Source organism: Castanea sativa, chromosome 5 (assembly GCF_040712315.1).
Source record: "Castanea sativa cultivar Marrone di Chiusa Pesio chromosome 5, ASM4071231v1".
Taxonomy (NCBI): domain Eukaryota; kingdom Viridiplantae; phylum Streptophyta; class Magnoliopsida; order Fagales; family Fagaceae; genus Castanea; species Castanea sativa.
In genome coordinates this window covers 41,490,256-41,515,063 of record NC_134017.1, presented here as the reverse complement: position 1 = coordinate 41,515,063, position 24,808 = coordinate 41,490,256, and the positions used below count along the sequence as shown (strand labels likewise).

The 24,808-nt window shown below is 37.3% G+C and overlaps 1 protein-coding gene across 1 annotated transcript; it reads left to right on the top strand.

Moving 5' to 3' along the window:
- Positions 1–18,733: 18,733 nt before the first annotated feature.
- Positions 18,734–23,278, top strand: LOC142634265 (uncharacterized). Its single transcript, XM_075808558.1, has 9 exons — positions 18,734–19,016; positions 19,179–19,306; positions 19,802–19,849; positions 19,993–20,106; positions 21,088–21,156; positions 21,278–21,334; positions 21,549–21,704; positions 22,467–22,547; positions 22,664–23,278. Exons 1-9 carry the CDS (start codon positions 18,833–18,835, stop codon positions 22,727–22,729), a joined length of 903 nt encoding a protein of 300 aa, XP_075664673.1. The 5' UTR covers positions 18,734–18,832; the 3' UTR covers positions 22,730–23,278.
- Positions 23,279–24,808: the final 1,530 nt, after the last annotated feature.

The following is a 24,808-nucleotide window of genomic DNA, read 5'->3' as shown; positions in this document are numbered from 1 at the left end:
TGTATGATAATCAATACTTGTATCCACACTTAAGAAATACTATTAGAAACTATCCTCGGAAACAGTCCGAGGAGGAATTCTCAATCTTACTCTTTACAAACGATTCTTTGTTTTGTTCCATTGGGCCCAAAGCCCGTTCTTTTTGTGATTGTCTAAAGCCATCCTTGAAATCTAAATTACAAACCCATCCTCTACAAATTCATTGTGAACAAAGGCCTTTCAAGCCCATTTTCCTTCCAGTCATGGTTTGGAAATTTGAATTGTGTCCTTACAATTGGCGCCGTCTGTGGGAATTTAGTTTTTAAGGAGGTTTAGGACATCATGGTAGGATCAGAACCACCACGCAGTGCAGAGTCCGTCGGCTCCCAGCGTGAGGATCACTCCTTACATCCTGATCATGGAGAGAACCGAGAAGGAAGTGTACATACTACACACACCATCAGAAGTGCTAGTCATTCGCAAGGAGGAAGTAGAGTTCCTTATGAGAGAAATGCCAGGGCCATGCAGAAAGAGATTGACGGCCTAAAAAGGAGACTGCGTCACGTGAGGAGAAGGAGAACTCCTCCGGCCTCTGACCCCTCTTCGGAAGGATCCGAGGATGACAATTACGAGCGGAGATCCAGAACTCCCCCAGGTGAATATGTCTCTTCCGAGGAAGACAATCTGCATGAGAGGCGGGGCAGAGACTACCCCCCTAGGGGCTTGGGAAATGACGCAATGGGAAGAGCGTTGCACCAAATCTCCAGATCACCCTTCGCGCACAGATTGGAGGAAGGGAGGTTACCTCGGCGTTTCACACAACCGGCCTTCACTCTTTACAATGGTCGGACGGATCCTGTGGAGCACGTAAGCCATTTCAGCCAGAGAATGGCAGTGCATTCCAGGAATGAAACTTTGTTGTGCAAGATTTTTCCTTCTAGCCTAGGGCCCGTAGCCATGAGATGGTTTGATGGCTTAAGGGCAGGCTCCATTGATTCTTTCAAAGAGCTTACTAGAGCATTCGGTTCTCGCTTTATCACGTGCAGTAGAGTTCCTCGTCCATTGGATTCTTTACTATCCATGGCCATGAGGGAAGGGGAAACCCCGAAAACGTATTCGGACCGATATTGGGAAATGTTCAACGAAATCGACGGAGACTTTGACGATGTAGCCATAAGGACCTTCAAGGTCGGCCTACCAACGGAGCATGACTTGAGGAAATCCTTGACGAAGAAGCCGGTAAGAAGCGTACGTCGGCCGATGGATCGCATCGACGAGTACAAAAGGGTTGAGGAAGATCGGCGGCGGGGAAAAGGCAAGGCGAAGGTTATCCCACAAGAAAGGAGGGATTTCAGGTCGGACCGATACAACAACAATAGGCCTACGCGGGATTTTTCCAGGCAGGCTGGTCACATACCCCCACAAGTGGTCAACACCGTCTTCAGGGAGCCGGTGCAGCAGCTGTTGGAGAAAATAAGGCATGAGCCTTTTTTCAAATGACCGAATAAAATGGCAGGAGACCCTTTAAGACGCAACCAAAATCTCCACTGCCATTATCACCAGGAGAGAGGTCATACCACCGAGGACTGTCGCACTTTGTGGAATCATCTGGAACAATTGGTTAAAGAGGGAAAGCTGAAGCAGTTTCTGTACCAACCCAACGGGCGAGGAAACCAATCAGGAGTGGCAAACCACGACGGTCCTTCATCTAGACCTCCTCTAGGTACTATCAATGTCATTTTTGCAGCACCTGGTAGGACTGGCTCAGCTCCTTTCAGGGTAATGTCAGTTGCTCGAACATTTGCCGAGGAGTCACGGGATCAGCCGAAGAGGATTAAGGCAAGTATCCTGCCAGTCCTAAGTTTCTCTGAAGAGGACAAGATCGGGACCATCCAGCCTCATGATGATGCCTTAGTAGTAACCCTCAGAATAGGGAACTACGATGTAAAGAGGGTAATGGTTGATCAAGGTAGTGGTGCAGATATCATGTACCCTGACCTATTTAGAGGCTTGAAGTTAAGAGTTGAAGATCTTATGCCATATGACTCACCCTTGATAAGCTTCGAAGGGAGAGCCGTCGTTCCAAAGGGACAGATTAGGCACTGTGCAATCAGGTCCGGAGGTGGTAGACGTAGATTTCATCGTGGTCGATGCTTATTCTCCCTATACGGCTATTGTGGCGAGACCTTGGCTGCATGCGTTAGGGGCTGTTTCCTCAACCTTGCATGTCAAAATCAAATTTCATTCTGGAGACCAGGTGGTGGAGTTACTTGGGAGTCAGTCTGTGGCTCGACAGTGTGTCACGGCTGCAATTCTGCGTCGACCAGAACCAGACTCCCCGTCCTCGGCTAACGGTGAAGCATAGCAATCAAAGTCTCTTCCCATAGCCGAGGTAGATGAGGCAGTATGTGAAGAATTGGAGAAAATTATCATAGACAATGATCCGAAAAAGTTCTTCCAGGTTGGAGTTCAATTGTCGCAGGAAGAGAAGACAGAGCTGATTTTATTTTTAAAGAAAAATATGGATGTGTTTGCTTGGAACGCGTATGAGGCCCCTGGGGTTGATCCGAACTTCATATGTCATTATTTAAGGGTCAATCCAACTGTAGTTCCGAGGAGGCAACCACCTCGGAGATCCTCAAAAGAACATTCTGAAGCCGTAAAAGAGGAAGTGCTCAAACTCAAAGCGGCAGGGGCTATCAAAGAAGTGTTTTATCCTGAATGGTTAGCCCATACTGTGGTGGTGAAAAAGAAGAATGGGAAGTGGAGAGTTTGTGTAGATTTCACAGATTTAAACAAAGCTTGCCCGAAGGACTCATTCCCAATGCCTCGGATTGACCAGTTAGTTGACGCTACCGTTGGGCATCCTCGGATGAGTTTTCTCGATGCTTTCCAAGGTTACCACCAGATACCCTTAGCCGCCGAGGACCAGGAGAAGACTGCATTCGTCACTCCTACAGGAAATTATCATTATAAGGTAATGCCTTTTGGACTGAAAAACGCGGGGGCTACCTACCAAAGGATGATGACGAGGATGTTTGAGGCACGGCTAGGGAATACTATTGAGGTATATGTGGACGATATGGTGGTAAAGAGTAAAGAAGTTTACGCACATGCGGAAGATCGAGCAACACTTTTCGAAGCTAAGAGAGTATAAATTACGGCTCAATGCCTCTAAATGCTCTTTCGGTGTGGGGTCGGGCAAGTTTCTAGGATATATGGTGACTCACCGGGGAATCGAAGTGAATCTGCTCGGGTTAAGGCAATAAACGGCTTACACCCACCTCGGAATCCTAAAGAAGTGCAAAGGCTAACGGGTATGACCTGCTCTCAACCGATTTATATCTCGGTCCGCGGACAGATGCAGGCCTTTCTTTCAATTATTAAATAAATGGAAGGGTTTTGAATGGACCGAGGAGTGCGCAGTAGCTTTCCAACAGCTAAAAGAATATCTCTCGCGACCACCAGTTATGTCTCGACCAGAGGTTGATGAGATTCTATTCGCATATATTGCGGTGGCTAACCATGCTGTTAGTTTGGTTCTTATCCGAGATGACAATAACATCCAGAGACCGGTTTATTATGTAAGCAAATCTCTGCATGAGGCCGAGCTGAGTTATTTGCCACTGGAGAAAGCTATCTTGGCGGTGGTACATGCTACACGAAGACTTCCCCATTACTTCCAGTCTCATACGGTTATTGTTCTTACACAACTCCCTCTTAAATCAATTCTGCGAAGTGCGGATTATATGGGAAGAATTGCCAAATGGGGAATTGTCCTAGGAGCTTTCGATATCAAGTATATGCCCCGCACCTCTATAAAGGGACAGGTCATCGCGGACCTTGTGGCGGAATTTGCTGAGCCTTCGTTAGAAGACTATCAAGAAGGCATGGGTACAAAATCAGTAGGCATGATTTCGTGTGAAGGGCCTCTATTATGGAAAGTCCATGTTGATGGAGCAGCAAATCAGAGGGGATCAGGTATCGGACTAGTTTTGATATCCCCAGAGGGAATTACTTTTGAGAAATCTTTAAGATTGGGATTCTCGGCCACCAACAACGAAGCAGAGTATGAAGCCGTCCTCGCAGGGATGAACATGGTTCATAAAATGGGAGGAAAGACGATGCAGATGTTCTCGGATTCACTATTGGTGGTAGGCCAAGTAGAAGGGAAGCTAGAAGCAAGGGATTCCAGAATGCGAGAGTACCTAACCCAGGTCAGGTATATGCAACCTAAATTTGAGTCTTTTTCACTATTACATATATCCAGATGTGGCAATACCCATGCCGACTCATTAGCCACGCTCGCGACGTCCTCGGCACAAAGTCTACCACGAGTTATCCTCGTTGAAGATTTGTTGAAACCCACTGGGACGGACGGTAACTCCGCTCAAATTCTTCAAATTAGGACAGGGCCTAGTTGGATGGATCAAATAGTAACATTTCTCAAAAATGACATCCTGCCTGGAGAAAAGGCTGAAGCAGATAAAGTTCGCAGGAAAGCCACTCGTTTCTGGTTATCCGAGGACCAAAAATTGTACAAACGTTCCTTTTCAGGACCATATTTGCTATGCATACACCCCGAAGCAACGGAGCTACTTTTGGAAGAGTTACACGAAGGGATTTGCGGAAGTCACACAGGAGGAAGGTCTTTAGCTCACAGGGCCCTTACTCAGGGCTATTGGTGGCCAAATATGCAGAGAGAAGCGCAAGATTACGCAAAGAAATGTGACCAATGTCAAAGGTTCGCTCCAAATATACATCAACCAGGTGGAGTCCTGAATCCTCTATCTAGCCCATGGCCTTTTGCCCAATGGGGCTTGGACATTGTTGGACCCTTCCCCAAAGCAACGGGAAACAGACGGTGGCTTCTCGTGGGAACAAATTACTTCACCAAATGGGTTGAAGCTGAGCCATTATCAAACATCAGAGACACGGAAGCAAAAAAGTTTGTATGGAAGAATATCGTTACCAGGTTCGGCATTCCTCATACTCTCATTTCAGATAACGGTTTACAATTTGATAGCAAAGCCTTTCGGAAATACTGCTGTGATCTTGGCATTACGAATAGATATTCCACTCCGGCTTATCCCCAAGGAAATGGGCAAGCCGAGGCATCAACAAAGTAATAGTGAGCGGACTCAAAAAGAGGTTGGGTGACGCCAAGGGGAGGTGGGTGGAAGAAGCTGCCACATGTCTTGTGGACGTATAGAACTACACCACGAAGATCCACGGGAGAAACACCCTTCGCCATGACTTATGGGGCCGAGGCGGATAATCCCCTTAGAAACGGGTTCCCGACCACGAAGAAAAGCTCCTTTATTCCGAGATAGCAATGATGATACGGTAATGAGAAACTTAGACTTAGTTGAGGAACGGCGAGAAAGCGCCATGGTTCAACTAGCTTATTATCAACATAAGCTCGAGCGGGGTATGATTCTCATGTGAAACTTCGACCTCTTGGACCGGGTGACTTAGTACTAAGGAAAGTTTTGGGCACGATGAAGAATCCTGCGTGGGGAAAATTGGGGCCCAAGCGGGAAGGACCTTATCGTGTTACTTCGGTAGCGGGAATAGGGGCCTACAATGCTGGAGGATTTGGACGAAAATGTTGTACAACGTCCACGGAATGTAAATAATCTACGAAGGTACTATTACTAAATAAAAGGCACTTCGGCCGTTCTTTGTTGTAAACTACATTATATTCGTTATCTTCATTCGTCGAAGTATCAAGCCGAAACTTGGTATGCACGGATCCTCGGACCACATACCTCGTCTAAATTGATATTCTTTACTAAGTGTTAAACGAGAACCTAAGTTACGTACGGTCCTCGGATCACCTACTTTGGGAAAATTAACATTTTAAATTTATTCGTCTAAGTATCAAGCTGAAACTTGGTATGCACGGATCCTCGGACCACATACCTCGTCTAAATTGATATTCTTTACTAAGTGTTAAACGGAACCTAAGTTACGTCCGGTCCTCGGATCACCTAATTTGGGAAAATTAACATTTTAAATTTATTCGTCTAAGTATCAAGCTGAAACTTGGTATGCTTGGATCCTCGGACCACATACCTCGTCTAAATTGATATTCTTTAATAAGTGTTAAACATAACCTAAGTTACGACTGGTCCTCTGATCACCTACTTTGGGAAAATTAACATTTTAAATTTATTCGTCTAAGTATCAAGCTGAAACTTGGTATGCCGGGATCCTCGGACCACATACCTCGTCTAAATTGATATTCTTTACTAAGTGTTAAAACGGAACCTAAGTTACGTCGGTCCTCGGATCACCTACTTTGGGAAAATTAACATTTTTAAATTTATTCGTCTAAGTATCAAGCCGAAACTTGGTATGCACTCGGATCCTCGGACCACATACCTCGTCTAAATTGATATTCTTTACTAAGTGTTAAACAGAACCTAAGTTACGTCTGGTCCTCGGATCACCTACTTTGGAAAAATTAACATTTTAAATTTATTCGTCTAAGTATCAAGCTGAAGCTTGGTATTGTTGGATCCTCGGATCATTTACTTGGGAAAAATTAATACATCAGATATTTGCGTAGACCATATGCCTTATCTTTACATAGTTCAAACTAGAGATCCAAAACGAAGAAACAAATACTCAAAATGCATCACTTAAAGCAGTTCTCGGCATAATTAAGCCTTCCTGGAGTATCAATTTCAATTCAAGCTGTTGTTAATAACTTTGGTAAAAGACAAAGAGATGATATTTATGGAATGATATGATCGAACGAGCAAAAGTAAGAATCATCCAAACAAGTAAAACAAACATTCGTGCTTATATTAAATTCAAAGTAAGTACTTTTTCAATCACATTTAGAAATTACACTTAGAGATAAAACAAAATAAATAAATTAAAAAAAAAAAAAAAAGGGAAGGAAGACAGCAGGCATTCATTGTTTCAGCTTGATCTTCAGAGGGCCTTTGGGGTCTTTAGGAGATGGAAGTTGGACCGAGGACTCAACGGCAATTCCTTTGCCTTTGGAATCATCTGTCAAGGGTATTGGATTAGCTTGATCACCCAACTCATCCTTCGAAGATACCTGAAGGTCACTTGAGGGCTGTACGTCTTCAAGCGCCTTTTCTTGTACTGGATCAGCTTGCTTAGAAGCATCTTCAGGAAGAGTTGAATCCTCAGCCAAATCAGCCCCCTTATCCTCGGATGATCCCCTGGGCGGCTTCTTGGGCAACTTCGGGAATGGAAGAAGCGCGAATTGCGGGAGGATAGTAGACACTCTCTCGCTTTCCAAAGAGTGGAAGAGGCATCAACCCCCAGCTTGGGAAAGTGCCTCATTCCACACTTGGAGGCGTGTAATGCCTACATACCTCGGGAACTCGAGCCTTGAAGGTTTCGGTGACCTCTTTCACGCCTATATCATAACCGTCTTGTTCGGCTTGGTCCCTTGAGATCTCGGCCTCTTCTTTTGCTTTCTCGGCCTTTTTCTTCTCCTCAATGGCTTCCTCTCTGCCCTTAATGGCTTCCTCTTTGGCCTTCTCACACTCGTCCGGATCTCTCTTGAGATCCTCTACGAGCCTCGCGTCGTTAAGAGGTTGTTGTCGGCTTCGTGGAGCTTTAGGCGGCGATCCTCGGCTTGATTAGTCGTAGTCTTCGGATCAGCCTCCAAGCCCGCCTTATCACTCTCGCCTTGGCCAACTTTGCTGTGACCTCCACGGTTTCTTCTTATGAAGGTCCGTGATCTTTTGGGCGGTTTCACGCCTGGATTCCTCGGCCCTCAAAGATTTATAGGAGTTGATGGCGATCTCCTCTGCCCTATGGGCAGATTGAACGGCCTACGAACAAAACATAGAAAAATCAGACATATATATATAGGAAATAAAAACAAAGGCCAAGATCTTAGAGAAAGAAAACTTACCATTGCAAGCTCCTTCTTCAAAGTCATGAAGACGGTATGGTCCCTTTTCTTTCTCAGCTCAACCATATCCTCGGGGAGTAACAGCGCCTGCTCCAAAGCATCCGCGACGCATGCAGCTGTCCCTTCATCGGAATTCCTAATGGATGCATCCACAGTAATGGCCTCGTCATCCATAGACATATCAGGGAGCCATAAAGGGGCGCGCACGGCCACCTGTTGGTCAGTTCTTCTCTCCGACCTAGTTCATGCAGTGCGGGCTGCTTTGCACCTTTTCCACCTCGGGCTCCTTGGAAACGAGCCGCTTCCCTGCCTCCACCACTTCCTTTCCTTTCGGCTGATCCCTTTTTCTTTTGAGATCAGCTATGGTGGTGCGTTGGGTTTGGGAGGATGGGGGAGGAGGAGGAAGCCTAGCTTCAGGGCCTTTGTCAGCACCCTTTTCTTGAGTCCGAGGGCGCACCTCTTTTGGTGGTTCTTGGACTCGGGGGGCCTTATCAGTGCCCTCAAGAACATCCTTTAGACTGGGCTTAGTCTTTCGTTGAATGCCCATAGTGTCAAGTTCTTCAGTAGTAACCTTTAAGATATGGGTAGAGGTGCCGAGGATGGAAGTTGAATCTTCAGGAGAGTAGGGTTGATTAAAAACCTCAAAATCGTCCTCGGAATCTGATACCTCAACTATTTCTTCTTCTTCTTCCTTTACAGTGGAGTGAGAAGGCGCGGCTTCACCAAATGTTAATTTTGTGGAGAAAGGAACTGTGGGAATCCCAACCGGAACGAATTGTGGTGGTTGGATTGGTTGGGTGACCAAGGTACCTTGAGGAATGGCAGTCCCCTCCGGTAGCAAAAAACCCTCAACGAACAACGATCCAGGAAGACGAGGATCGCGTGGGCTTTGATCACGCACTTCGGCGCCTGAAAGGCTTTGGATATTGGATTGTAGCCGAGGATCAGATGAGCTGCTCGGAGTTGACCGTCAGTATGCACAAAAACCTCAGCTTGTAGGATCCTATCCAACCGTCCGAAGTCAACGAGATTGGGATGACGATCCGCGGCGTGTGGATCTGTAGAGTTGTCCAAGTAAAAGAGGGTAAGAATAAGTAAAAAGACAGAGGATAATAGTATGTAAAAGAAATTTCACCTGGAGTCCCTTCCCTTGTCGGACAGGGGAGGCCGTCGTGCCAATTTCCTGATATGATCAGGAAGTCGTTTTTTAGGCCCTTATTTGATTCAGGCAGACATTGGATTAGCCTAACCTCTAGGTATCTAGATTTTAGGTAATACTCATCTTTTTTGCTTAGGTAATGGAGGTTGTAAACCCAGTTCACGTCGTGGTGAGTGAGCCCTAAGTTCATCTTCTCATTTAAGGCATCTATGGAACCTAGGATCCTAAAGACATTTGGGGCGCACTGGGTGGGAGCTAATCTAAAGGCCCTAAAATAATCCCTAGTCACGGTTCCCATGGGAATTTTCATTCCCCCTTCGATGAACGCAATCATCGGGATTACGACTTCCCCCGTTTTTCTTTTTGTATAATACTCTTCCTCGTTACAGTACGTAATGGATACATCCGAGGGAATTTTGTACCTAGCCTTAAACTGCTCTATTTTTTCGTTCGAATCTACCAGGGACGCGAACCTACCCATTCTTTTTTGAAAAAAGGGGGGGTGGGAAGAAAACTAACTACGCGGATGAAAGACACGGTGAAAAGGAGAAGACGGGAAGGAAAAGAAACAAAAGAAACAAAAGCCGATAAGGAGGGGAAAGAGTATTGAAGAACTTACTTTTAAAAGAAGAAAGCACGTCACCTCGGACAGAGTACTTGATAGAAAGAGAGAGTACGGGGAGATGGAAAGTGTGGCGAGGTACGTTATCGGGTTTCGTAGTGTGAGGAAGTTTGAAGAAAATTAGTATTTATACGTCAAAAGGTGTTTTGAAGCGGGCGAATTCCCGCCTCAACACAAAGAATCGCTCTCGACCGTTGGATATGTGTCATATCAATGAAACGTGGGGGACATGGAAGCGCCAATAATAAATTCGAGGGCGTTTCGCATACCGAAGCATCGGGAACACGCGATGGGTAATTCAGAAGTTATTTCCGTTTGTAATATTCTAGGATCTGCGTGGGTGAAAAGGTCTTTTAAATCGAGATCCTATTTTCCTCCCGAGGTGAAAGAAAAATAAAGAATCTCGAGGGGCTATTGTAGGGGTATTGGGCCCAGTAATTTATAATGGATGGCCCAACAAGGTCTTTTGGGCTAGAAACCCAAATCCGAAAACATCAAAATGATCGTGGAGTATTTAAGTGTCCCATACCGTCCGAGGAGTAGACTTTTCCTCGGAATGTTAAGCCGAGGATACACAGTGTACGTGGAGGACAGTAGAAAGAGCGGTGGAAAGTCTAAAGTAAAGCTGCTACCACCGCCCATATATTAAAGACTCTGTAATTGATACGCGGACAGCATAGATGGAAGGATGGGACCTGAGCATAGAGCTTGGAACTTGGTCCCAAATCCCAGCGGGCTTTAGGGAAGAATGGATGGGACAAATATCCAAAAATCAGGGTTGCAGTGAGAGAGTGGAAGATGATGAAGAGAAGAGGAGGAGTATAAATAGGAGGGAAGGCATAGGAAGAAAGGGAGGCTTTTTGAGAAAGAAAAGGTGTATGATAATCAATACTTGTATCCACACTTAAGAAATACTATTAGAAACTATCCTCGGAAACAGTCCGAGGAGGAATTCTCAATCTTACTCTTTACAAACGATTCTTTGTTTTGTTCCATTGGGCCCAAAGCCCGTTCTTTTTGTGATTGTCTAAAGCCATCCTTGAAATCTAAATTACAAACCCATCCTCTACAAATTCATTGTGAACAAAGGCCTTTCAAGCCCATTTTCCTCCCAGTCGTGGTTTGAAAATTTGAATTGTGTCCTTACAGTAAGCATAATCATAAAGATTATAAAGAATTTGACCATCAACCTCTGCTTAAGTGTAATGGCGTCGAGGTTGAATAATTTGATCAAAATCATCCTTACTTCTTATGGCGTAATATCATTATCACATTACTTATTAAGAAGATTTATAATGTTTCATTACATAATAGTAGGTCTAACCATCTAAGAAATATCTCATTACATTACAAGGCTACATCTGCAATTAAAATATATTACATTACTCATCAATGAAACAAAAAGGAACAAATTAAAATGACATAATTTTAGTTTAACCCACAACATTACTCTTCATTAACCATGATTTGAAATAGAGCATCATTCATGTCAATTGTCGATGAAAAAGAAATTTCTTCAAGTTCAACCCCATTCATATCACACTCACAAGAAATTGTTGATGATGCCTCACAGCGACTATGCCTCTCTTTTGCAAGTTTATAATGGGGGAAAAATATGAGAAATGAAAATAAAGTCTTTCAAATTTAAAAACACAAATACAATTTAATGTAAATAACACAAAATTTCAACTAGCTGGTAACTTAAAAAATATAGAATATGACAATAAATAGAGCATGTCACAGTAATAATCACAATTGAGAATTGACTTTCTCTTTGTTAGATCAACTTGAGAAACAAACTTTAATTACTAGCACATTATATAAAAATCAAAAAATATATATAAGAACTTGAAATCGTACATTCAAAGGAATCCTAGCAATTGTTAATTTTTCAACCAAACAATCCAATGAGTTATCATCTTGGATTTTTGAATAGAATACGCGCTTGCTCTCAATAAGATTATGACATGTGAAAATGTTTCTTTAATTAGAACTAGGCATTAGCATGCTAAATATTGAGGATCAAAATCAATTAAGAAATGATGTTAGGATGATACTTACCATATCCTTTACTCTATCTTACCATTGAGCTGTAAGATGAGAACTTCCATCCACAACCTCAAACATCTCTACAATTTTGCAAATATAACACACAAGTTCAACTATCAATAGCATAGTACTTCAAATTAAAACTTACCTTAACATGACCACCATCATAAAGATTATAAAGAATTCAACCATCAACCTTTGCTTGAGTGTAATGGCATTGAGCTTGAATAATTTGATTGAAATCGTCCTTATTTCCTATGACCTAACATCATCATCACATCACTTATCAAGAAGATTTATAATATCTCATTACATAACAGTAGGTCTAACCATCTAATAAATTTCTCATTACATTACAAGCCTACATCTATAATTGCATTATATTACATTACTCATTAATGAAAAAAAAAGACGAAATTAAAACAACATAATTTTAGTTTAACTCACAACATTACTCTTCATTAACTTTCATTTGAAATAAAGCTTCATTCATATGAATTGTCGATGCAAAAGAAATTTCTTCAAGTTCAATCCCATTCATATCACACTCATTAAAAATATTCGATCGCCTTACAGCTACTATAACTCTCTTCTGCAAGTTTATAAGGGGGAAAAAATATGAGAAATGAAAATAAAGTTTTTCAAATTTAAAAACACAAATACAATTTAATGCAAATAACACAAAATTGCAACCTACTGGTTACTTAACAAATGTAAAATATGGCAATAAATAGAGCATATCATAGTAATAATCACATTTGGGAATTGATTTTGTCTTTTCTTGATCAACCAGAAAAACAAACTTTAATTACTATCACATTATATAAAAATTGAAGAACATATATAATTACTTGAAATGATACATTCAAAGGAATCCTAACAATTGTTAATTTTTCAACCAAACAATCCAACGGGTTATCATCTTGAATATCTGAATAGAATACCCGCTTGCTCTCGATAAGATTATGAGATTTCTATATGTCATGTGGAAAAAAAATTTAATTAGAATTAGGCATTAGTGAGCTAAATATTGAGGACCAAAATCAATTAAGAGATGGTGTTAAGGTGATACTTATTGTATCCTCGGCTCTATAATACCATTAAGCTGTAGAATGAGAACTTTCCATCCACAGCCTCAAAGATCTCCATGATTTTGCATATATAACTAGAATTTCCTTCAGCAGCCTAAACACATCAAAAAAACAAACAAAAACACAAATTAGACCATCAAAATAAAATATACAATAAATAGTATTGCATTTCAAATTAAAATTTACCTTAATGTAAGCATAATCATAAAGATTATAAAGAATTTGACCATCAACCTCTGCTTAAGTGTAATGGCGTCGAGGTTGAATAATTTGATCAAAATCATCCTTACTTCTTATGACGTAATATCATTATCACATCACTTATTAAGAAGATTTATAATGTTTCATTACATAATAGTAGGTCTAACCATCTAAGAAATATCTCATTACATTACAAGGCTACATCTGCAATTAAAATATATTACATTACTCATCAATGAAGCAAAAAGGAACAAATTAAAACGACATAATTTTAGTTTAACCCACAACATTACTCTTCATTAACCATGATTTGAAATAGAGCATCATTCATGTCAATTGTCGATGAAAAAGAAATTTCTTCAAGTTCAACCCCATTCATATCACACTCATAAGAAATTGTTGATGATGCCTCACAGCTACTATGCCTCTCTTTTGCAAGTTTATAAGGAGGGAAAAATAGGAGAAATGAAAATAAAGTCTTTCAAATTTAAAAACACAAATACAATTTAATGTAAATAACACAAAATTTCAATTAGCTCGTAACTTAAAAAATATAGAATATGACAATAAATAGAGCATGTCACAGTAATAATCACAATTGAGAATTGACTTTCTCTTTGTTAGATCAACTTGAGAAACAAACTTTAATTACTAGCACATTATATAAAAATCAGAAAACGTAAATAAGAACTTGAAATCGTACATTCAAAGGAATCCTAGCAATTGCTAATTTTTCAACCAAACAATCCAATGAGTTATCGTCTTGGATTTTTGAATAGAATACACACTTGCTCTCAATAAGATTATGACATTTCCATATGACATGTGAAAATGTTTTTTTAATTAGAACTAGGCATTAGCATGCTAAATATTGAGGATCAAAATCAATTAAGAAATGATGTTAAGATGATACTTACCATATCCTTTACTCTATCTTACCATTGAGCTGTAAGATGAGAACTTCCATCCACAACCTCAAACATCTCTACAATTTTGCAAATATAACACACAAGTTCAACTATCAAAATAAAATATACAATAAATAGCATAGTACTTCAAATTAAAACTTACCTTAACATGACCACCATCATAAAGATTATAAAGAATTTAACCATCAACCTTTGCTTGAGTGTAATGGCATTGAGCTTGAATAATTTGATTGAAATCGTCCTTATTTCCTATGACCTAACATCATCATCACATCACTTATCAAGAAGATTTATAATATCTCATTACATAACAGTAGGTCTAATCATCTAATAAATTTCTCATTACATTACAAGCCTACATCTATAATTGCATTATATTACATTACTCATTAATGAAACAAAAAAGAGGAAATTAAAACAACGTAATTTTAGTTTAACTCACAACATTACTCTTCATTAACTTTCATTTGAAATAAAGCTTCATTCATATGAATTGTCGACGCAAAAGAAATTTCTTCAAGTTCAATCTCATTCATATCACACTCATTAAAAATATTCGATCGCCTCACAGCTACTATAACTCTCTTCTGCAAGTTTATAAGGGGGAAAAATATGAGAAATGAAAATAAAGTTTTTCAAATTTAAAAACACAAACACAATTTGATGCAAATAACAAAAAATTGCAACCTACTGGTTACTTAACAAATGTAAAATATGGCAATAAATAGGTCATATCATAGTAATAATCACATTTGGGAATTGATTTTGTCTTTTCTAGATCAACCAGAAAAACAAACTTTAATTACTATCACATTATATAAAAATTGAAGAACATATATATTTACTTGAAATGATACATTCAAAGGAATCCTAACAATTGTTAATTTTTCAACCAAACAATCCAACGAGTTATCATCCCGAATATCTGAATAGAATACCCGCTTGCTCTCGATAAGATTATGAGATTTCTATATGTCATGTGGAAAAAAAATTTAATTAGAATTAGACATTAGTGAGCTAAATATTGAGGACCAAAATCAATTAAGAGATGATGTTAAGGTGATACTTATTGTATCCTTGGCTTTATAATACCATTAAGCTGTAGAATGAAAACTTTCCATCCACAGCCTCAAAGATCTCCATGATCTTGCATATATAACTAGGCTTTCCTTCAGCAGCCTAAACACAGCAAAAAAAAAAACAAAAACACAAATTAGACCATCAAAATAAAATATACAATAAATAGCATTGCACTTCAAATCAAAATTTACCTTAACGTGATCATCATCATAAAGATTATAAGAATTCAACCATCAACCTTTACTTGAGTGTAATGGCATCGAGCTTGAATAATTTGATCGTAACATCATCATCACATCACTTATCAAGAAAATTTATAACGTCTCATTACATAACAATAGGTCTCACCATCTAACAAATATCTCATTACATTACAAGCCTACATCTGTAATTAAAATATATTACATTACTCATCAATGACACAAAAATGACCAAATTAAAACAACATAATTTTAGTTTAACTCACAACATTACTCTTCATTAATTGTGGTTTGAAATAGAGCTTGATGCAATCTTCCATATTTGTTCATAAAAAGTCAACATCCATAAGTGCTTCTTTAGGTTTTGGGGGTATTTATTTCATTTTTTAGGTTTCGGGGTCTTTTGGTCATTTGTTTATGTTTCGAAGGTATTTCAGTCATTTTTTAGGTTTAGGGTGTATCTTTATCATCTTATATGTTTTAAGGGCATTGATGTCGTCCAATTTGTAATGAAAATTGTAGTGTAGCTAAGGTTGTCATTCCATCGAGAAAAGGAAAACAAGAACACATCAAAAGCGCCAATAATATATAGAAAAATATGATTGAAACGTTGGAAAAAAAAAGTTTGGTAAAACTCAATAATTAAATCACTAGGGAATTTGGGTTTGTCCACCAATATTGTTAAGCATCCACTACCAATCCAATTTAGTACATAATCGGGTAAGTAAACACATAAACTATCCTATTGGAAGATTTAGAAATAAGCTTTATTAATAGAACTCTCTTTGGTTGATTATATTCACAATATTTGCAACAATTTAGTCTAGAAAATAATAACTTAGCTAGAAAAGCAATATTATGGCAAAATTAATATCTAACATGATTACCACGTTTTACTAGAGACATTATAAAACCCTATTTATAACAATAAGAAGATTCAAGGATAGGCTTATGAAAGAATTATAAATTAAATATCAATCTAGCAAAACAATTATGAAAAGAGAACAATTGATTTCAATAATCAAAATGTGAAAAACGTGGTTGGATTGAATAGTTGACAACTTACAACATTGGGGATTCACCCCTAACCCTAGCTTAGGTTCTTAAGCTTCCATAGAAAATAAAAACTCTCAAAAATTCATGAAAAATAAGGTTTCCCAATGGCCAAAAACATGGCTGCCTTTGTATCCCTTTAATATTTATAACATTCAAAACCCTAAAACACATGCTCCCTAAAAAAGAAAATATAAAATGTAAATTCCTGTTTTTCAACAGTAAGTCAACTTCTAGGTCAGTTTCGTTCTTGAATACCATAGATTTTGATGTTTTGGTAAATTACAAAGTTTTAGATCTTCAAGTCCTCTTTTCATGGCCACAAGGATCAAGTCAATCCAATATTGGAGTAACAGATATGGCTAAAATATCAAAACTGGTTAGAATATTTCCATGCTAGGATTTTTTTTCCATCTTTGGTTTAAATGAATTTCTCTATTTTCCTTTATGTTTCCACACATCTTTGACTCATTAAATTCTTCAAAAGCCACTTCTCAATTGGTCTTCACCCTTGGATTCTCTTGACTTCATCTCTGCATGCTTAGCTCATTATTTTAATTTCCTACAAAAGAAAAATACACGTAATGAGTATATTTTAGAGAAACACAAAATAGATGTAAGTGTGGGAATAAACACAAAATAGATGTGATAATGCCTACCAAAACTAAGATAATATTGTACTTTTAAGCTATTATCAGACATTTTTGTCATTTTATAGGTTTCAGGGGTATTTTGGTAATTTTTAGGATTCGGGGGGTATTTCGATTTTTTTTTTTAGGTTTAGGGAGTATTTTGGTAATTTTTAGGTTTTGGCGGGTATTTTGGTCATTTTTTAGATTTAGGAGGTATTTTGGTAATTTTTAAGTTTTAAGGTATTTCACCCATGTTTTAGGTTTTAGGGGTATTTCTATCATTTTAAGATTTATGGGGTATCTTGGTAATGTTTGAGTTTCGGGGGTATTTTGGTAATTTTTAGGTTTTATGGTGTTTTGGTCATGCTTTAGGTTTTGAGAGTATTTTAGTCATTTTAAAGGTTTAGGTGTATTTTGGTAATTTTCATGTTTCAGGAGTATTTCAATAATTTTTTAGGTTTCAAGGTATTTCGGCAATTTTAAAGGATTTTAGGAATGCTTTGGTCATTTTGAATTTTTAGGAGAAATTTGGCAATTTTGATTATTAAGTAATTGGGTTGGTTAGGATTTACCTATAATAATTGGGTTGAGTTAGAAGTAATTAGTTAAATAGGTAATGATGGGTAATATCCAAACTCTATCTAAAAAATTCGGGTAACATCCAAGTCCTACTCAATTACCTTCTACCTATTAAGAATAGAGTATTACCCGGAATATTTGGATCGGGTAGAGTGGATATCTATTATCCAATGGGTATGTCTATTGTGGGTACTCAGGATTTTCACCTCGGACCAAGGGCTTCTTGCCTTGTAACCTCGTAGGCTTGACATCTTTGTGTCCCACATCGAAGAGAACTTCCCCCACTTTCTGCCTTATAAGCTTTGAACCGAAGTTGTACTATACCATTAGTTATTAATGGGTATGACTATTGTGGGTACTTAGGATTTTCACCTCGGACCAAGGGCTTCTTGCCTTGTAATCTCGTAGGCTTGACACATTTGTGTCTCACATCGAAGAGAACTTCCTCCACTTTCTGCCTTATAAGTTTTGAAGCGAAGGAGTAGTGTACCATCAGAAAGTGGGGAAGTTCTCTTTGATGTGGGATACAAAGGTGTCAAGCCTATGAGATTATAAGGCAAAAAGCCCTTGGTCCGAGGTGAAAAATAAATAAATAAATAAAATATTTTATTTTTACTCGGTTTAGGTTTGTAGCCAAATATAGATAAAGAGAAAATTTTTCAAAAAGATTTTTCCATCAAAGCAAATGTAGCAAGATATCTCTGATGAGAATTACTAGTAAACGTGACAAAATTATTGTCATGTGTGACCTTATTACTGTCTATATATGAAAGTGACAAAACAATGAGAATTAAAAGGAAAAATAACGCATAAAAAAAAAAAGAAGGAAAAATAACGCATAAAAAAAAAACAAAAACATAGGTTACCATGTGACATGACAAAACGTACTGTAGTGGTAGTTGTAAGATGATACGGTAGTAAGATGATATATTTTTAAAATAATATTTTATTGGGTATTGAGTTATATTATTTTATAGTGTAAATATATTATTTTAATATGTTGTATGGTAAAATAAAAGTTAAAACGTTAGGTGTATTGTAAAATAATATGGTGTAATAAATAAAATAATTTTTGAGATGATAAAATGAAATATTTTTTAGAAATCGGATACTAATGCTCTAACATCTAATATTATGCTATCCTCTTAATTTTATTTTAAAAGAAAATCCAAAACGACGCCGTGGAGGCTCTATCAACGGAAACTGGAGGTTAACGACGTGGAATCGAACCTGAAATAGCGTGAGAGAGAGGTCAGCAATAGATTCAGTGCGTCAGAGTCATGGTCTACAAAGATTTTATTTAGCAGCACAGAGCTCTCAGTTTCTGTTTCTGAAGCTCTCAAAAATAAAGAATGGCTGTTCATCATCTAATTCAATTTCCAATCCTATTTCTAATTCCCGCCTTATTATTATTACTACTTTTTCCTTCTCTCTTCGCTCTCTCAGTTTCAGAAACCACATGTTTGCCTTCACACAACGACGACCACCACATAACCTGCGAGTTGCACCAAATCAACCTCAAGATCTCTCAATTAGGTATTTTACCATTTTTCCATTTCCATTTTTCATTTTGTATGTTCATGGTATTAACTATAAACTAGTATCAAGTTGTTTCGTTCTGTTCTTAATATCGGTGTTTTATGATTAGCCATTTTCGTTTATTGTTTAATTTATGTGATTAATAATAATTGAAAACAGAATCAATTCTTGAAGAAAGCACGCAAAACCTAAATCAGAAAAGCCTTTACCTCAAAGAGCGTGAGGAGATAATTGAGGCCATGTCACGTAAGATCCAATCTCTGCAATCTACTCTAGATGCTATAAAGGTTCGTTTCACCTCCACTTTTGGGGGGGTTTAATTATGTGTTTAGTACAAACTCTAGTTATTTTTCTTGTATGTTATATCATATGTACTTGCTTTCTCTTTATCATCCATGTATCGATTTGAGTTCGTTATTAGTTTAGACAAACAATTTTCCTTTTTTATTCACACTAGAACCACTACGAATCTACGATGTTTGTTTATTTCAAATTTTTTGAGTAAAGGGGATTTGATTAATTTCACCAACATTATTGTGTTTGTCACTTAGTCTTGCATTGCTGCTCTTACTTATAATCAAGTTTCCTGATTTGGTCTCATCAATTGAGTCTGTCTTTATGAACAGAAAAACCTGCATTTATCGTCTTCTTTGAGTATGTAATTTATTTACTCTTTTGCAAGAAGACAGTGATGTATGGCTACAGCTGAAATTTCATAAATGCATAAATGCTTCCTCACATGTGTTATGTGACATGACCATGAAGTAATTTTTGCATTGCAGAATGAATCGACACGGGCTGATGAAAGGCTCGGTGCTTTAGAAGAAGAGGTATACTTTTGTGTTGTTTGATTTTGCGTTTTCCTTTCAATGTTACCTCTGTTGTTTTAAAAGATATGACGATAAGCAGCAGGGTTAATTGGATACTTATATGAAAGTTCACTGATTTGAGAAGTAGATTTGGCGATGCTTAGGTACGAAGTCTCTGGGCTGCATCAAGAAAGAACAACTTTGATATTTATAATTTAGAATCTAAAGCACAAGATGCTGAGAACAGACTGGAAAAGGTTACTTCACAAGTTGAAAAGGTTACTACTCGAACTTGTCCAATTTTTTTTCTTATTTTATTAATTGAATGAGTTGTGGGCCCTGATGCATTTTGACTCTTTTCTACCATAAAGATTCCAATTCCAATGTATAATATACCTTATGTAATTTTCAAAGTTTCTAAAATTTTCAATGAATGAGATGGTAATAGTTGTTGGCATGGGCATATAATAATGAAGAACTGCGGTTATTTGAAGATGATTTTAACATTAATTGCCTATTGTCTTTATTGAAGGTCTAGCTACAAAGAAGAAGTTCTTATAAACCATACAGATAGATTTCCAGCTTTGTAAGAGAATAGGGAGCTCTAGTGAGTAACAAATAGTTAGCGTTGTTTCTTGCAAGCCTTTTCAATAAGTTTCTAGTGCTTAACACGTGTCAAGACTATGCAAAAGAAAAATATTTGGTAAAAATTATAAACAAGAGGCAATTCTGCAGTCACATTTTTTTGGCTAACTACATTTTTTGTCATAAGTTGACTGTGGCCTCTGTGGTTGAAATCAACTATATTAAGATTAAAAAACAATATTTCCTTTTTGGTTGCATTTGATGTTTATATTGCATCTGTATACTGTGTGCTGAAACACAAATCTATAAGCAGTCAAATCTCCACCCTCTAGACCAATAAATAAATACAATGATTTTTGGTCAGAGGTATAGATTTTAAGGACCAACTAATTTAAAGTAGCAACAGTGAGATTTTGATTCCTTACTCCTTAGTTTCTCTAAAGATACAAAGCCCTGCATTGGGTGTTATTTTTCTCAGGAGTGCTGCTGAAATATCTATTAATTAGATAAAATGCCTCAAAATATATATATTTCTTATATATTGACCAACTTTTATTGGCCTATTGAGCCAAAGAAAAATATGTGCTGTCTGTGAAGACTTGTTGGGTTTGTTTTGCTTGTTCTTTTAGAATAATTTTGGCCACTAATTTCAATTGTTTCTTTTCTTTGCTTAGATCTCTGACTTTGTTACAGAGCAATGGATTCAAATTCAGCAGCTTGAGCAGGCTCTTCATATTGCTGAAGTATATCTACTGAACATGACTCTAGTCATATGAAAAATTAACCATTTTTTAGAAAGTCAAAATTTATATAGAGGTGTTTTGGTACTGCCCTAATCTCTTTTTTCTTTTCTTGGCTTAATAGATGAGGGCATTGAGGGCTCGAAGGCAAGTAGGCTTTACAAGATGTACATTCTTGAAGGTATATTGACTATTTCAAAGTTGTTCAGAGTTCAGATATTTTGCTTTGCATTCAAATTCAAAAATTGTATGATATTGTACTGAAACTTCAAATACATACCCATGCAATATCAACAGTCAGATCATCAAGAATTCTCAACAACCAGAGGCATTTCTCATCTTTGCATATTCATTCTAATATCTTGGTCTTAATTGAACTTTTTTCTGCATTGTAGTTCATCAACAACCATTTTGGAAATCATCCTCAAAATTTGTTTAGCATGCTGGATCCTTATATATTTGGCAAAGGGTCTTCCTTGAATTCCTACATCTCTCAAGCTCTGCATCAGTTGAAAAGAGGATTCATTGTAGCTAAAAAGTATCACCATCAGGTCTGTATTAAGTACCATTCTTGTTAATTTTATGTAAGGTTTGCAAAGGAAATTTCAGTTTCATAATATAGATTTTGAACAGTTTTGAAATAAAGTATGATGTTGTTTTTAAGTTGTGCGCTTTTATATCATACTAATTAAAATTTTCTTTCCTTTGTATCATAATATTCTAAAGTTTTCTTGAAACTGATGCACTGAAGTATCAAGTAGAATTTATTTTCTTTTTAGGCACAAACTACTTAACTTCAGCACTTAATTGAAGGTCTCAACCAAATATGTGCTTAAGCAGTACAGCTTTGTGACACTATTGCCATAAGATTGCAAAATTTGTCCTATATTGTTTGATGATCTCTTCCAACCTCCAAAAGGATTAGTCATGGAGCTGTGAAATATTAAATGTTGCTAATCGTTGTACTGTGCTATTTGATCTCATTCAGCTGGCCCATACATGATGATTTCATAGACATATGTTTTGCTCTCTATGTGACTGTTCTGCATATGAACTATAAGGTCATGACATTTTGGAGGAATTTCAAAGCTTTAACACTTTTCATAATTTTTAAACTTAATATTTTCATATTTTTACAATGTATTAAATGTTTGTACAAATATTGCAAGTATATGCTATATGCATATGGATATTATGTTTCCTAGCAACACCAGCGATGTGCCATCTGTATAAGATGCGCCTATAGTCAAGTCATTGCCTATATAAAAATATCAATGTGGTTATGAATTATGAACTCATAATTTCTTTATCAGTTGCAAGGTTTCATCAAACAAGAAATGGAAAAAAATGAATTTACTGCAGCTTATGCCAACAGTGAATTGGTTTTCTTCTTGGTATGTTGTGTATTGCCTCCTGAATCTTGGAAGTTTTCTTCACTCAGCTTTTTCTAATAAATGCATTCACATCTCAGTATTTTCTTGTGACCTTAATTAAATTTGCAAATATGTAGGCTTCTGCTCTAATTACTTTCCCAATAATGGGTGCTTGGGTGTTCCTTTCATCACAATTCAGCTAGTTGGACAACGCTTTTTTTTTTTTTTGGAAGAGGAGAATGTGGTTAGTTCCTGTTTTACTATTCTTCTTTGTAATTTTCAATGCTCCCATAGCAGTGACATATTTTGATTCAGACTTTTGTCCATATAATCTCTCTAAAGTGGATCCATATTCATTGTCACTATACCTACAGTTAAAATTAGGTCTGCCTGTCTAGGACTAGATCTTGGAGAATGCGATTTCTGTTTCAACGATTGTTGCAGAAGCAAATCTGATAGCTACTGTGATTAGGATCAATGCTGTACATGTCTTGTTCTGGATTATGGCAGTAGATTAATGGTCGCAGAATATAAAACAGCAGCTTTAAAATTTGAGGCCATTGCCAATATGCTGTGGCTCAAATGGCATTCCACCTTGATGGTGGTGAGAGGTCATGGGTTTGATCCCACTTATATGCATGAGTTACTTTCACAAGGTTTAGGATGTGTTATAACTTAAACACATAGACTGCACTTTGTAGATTGGTTATAATCTTTGCCATATTGCAACTGCCTGCTTGCTTTGGTGTTTCTGCTTTACCTTTTTCATTTCTCACTATTTTATAAAGAACACGTTTGACTGAATGCTTCTCTGCATTTTCACAATGCCTCTGTTACATTCAGGAGGAAAAAAAAAATTGTTTTATGTTTTAGGCTTGGTGAGTAGAACTGAAGCACTTACCAAAACAAAAAGAAATTTGAAACTGATAGGTGAGAAAATTGTAAGAGCCATATTAACCATATGATTTTGTAAGGAAATTATGTAATAACTCTTGGTTAAGGTTAAAAAAAAAAAAAAAAAAAGCATTTTCCTCTGCAAGAATCCCAAGCATAACTGATTTGAATTACGTGAAACCTTTTTTTTTTTACCCCAATAAGGAGGCTTAATTTCACAAAATTTCTAAGAAAATCCAAAATATGCATATCTTTGAGTCTTTTAACAAGATCTTATACTGTACAAATACTCCCATTGCAATTTTCAAGAGGATATTAATTGTCTCCCTCAGTTCACTATCATTATCATAGAGATCCTTGCATTTGTGAATTGTCACATTTGTAGTGTCCAGTTACTCTTGCAAATGCAGTTATCCTTATACATCTCAATATCTGGACACAGTTTTCTTTGATTGTTTTATTATCACTTATCAGTCTGATCAACAAGGATTTTGTGACTTTTACCCTTGCATAGACTATGGAGATCGCCTTATTATCTGTAAGTTCTGTTTGTCCTAGAGTAGAAAAATCAACCTATATAGAACATGTATGCAACTTACTGCACACATAAAAGAAGTGATATGGCAATTTCCCCTCTTGCTTTGTGTTGTGGGTGGGTTGGGCTTTTATATGAGATGGGAGATGCCAGTTTTGTGTGTGGTTTTCTGGATGAGATTGTTGTTCATATTATTATCGTCTGGAAATGAGCGAGAGAAATCTGGGACAGGATGGATGACGTAGAGAAAGAAAGTTATTATGTCTATAGAAAGGAGGGGACACATTGACATGTCACTTTCAACTAAAGAAATTGTACTGAATTCTGTCTAACGGTGTTCTTTAGAAGAATTAATTTGCTGCAACTGAATAATTTGAGTTCAGCAAAATAATAATAGTAATAATAATAATAATAATAATAATTTGAGAGTTCTTCTACAACCACACCAATAATTTTAGAGTTCTTTCAAGGAAGGAAAACAATATATTTGTCTTAATATGATAATTTTCTCTTTTGCTTCGGTTATGAAAATCATTTTTGCCTTAAATTTGCATAAATGAGACCAAGTACATTGGGTTCTTAATTCTAATGACAAGAGCTCATCATGCAAGGGCTCATCATTCGAACCCGGTCCGTTCATTCAAATCATTCGAAGAATTGCCAATGTGCTACAGTGGATATCATACTATGTTTGTCTTATTTGTTTTTACTTATGTATTTTCATTCATAAAACTATATATATAATCTTTTTATTGCATACCTTTTCAAATTATCAAACAAAATGTTATTTATACTTGGACCCAATTTTTATCATTATCATCACCATATTTGATGTTCTCTTCTTCTTCTTCTT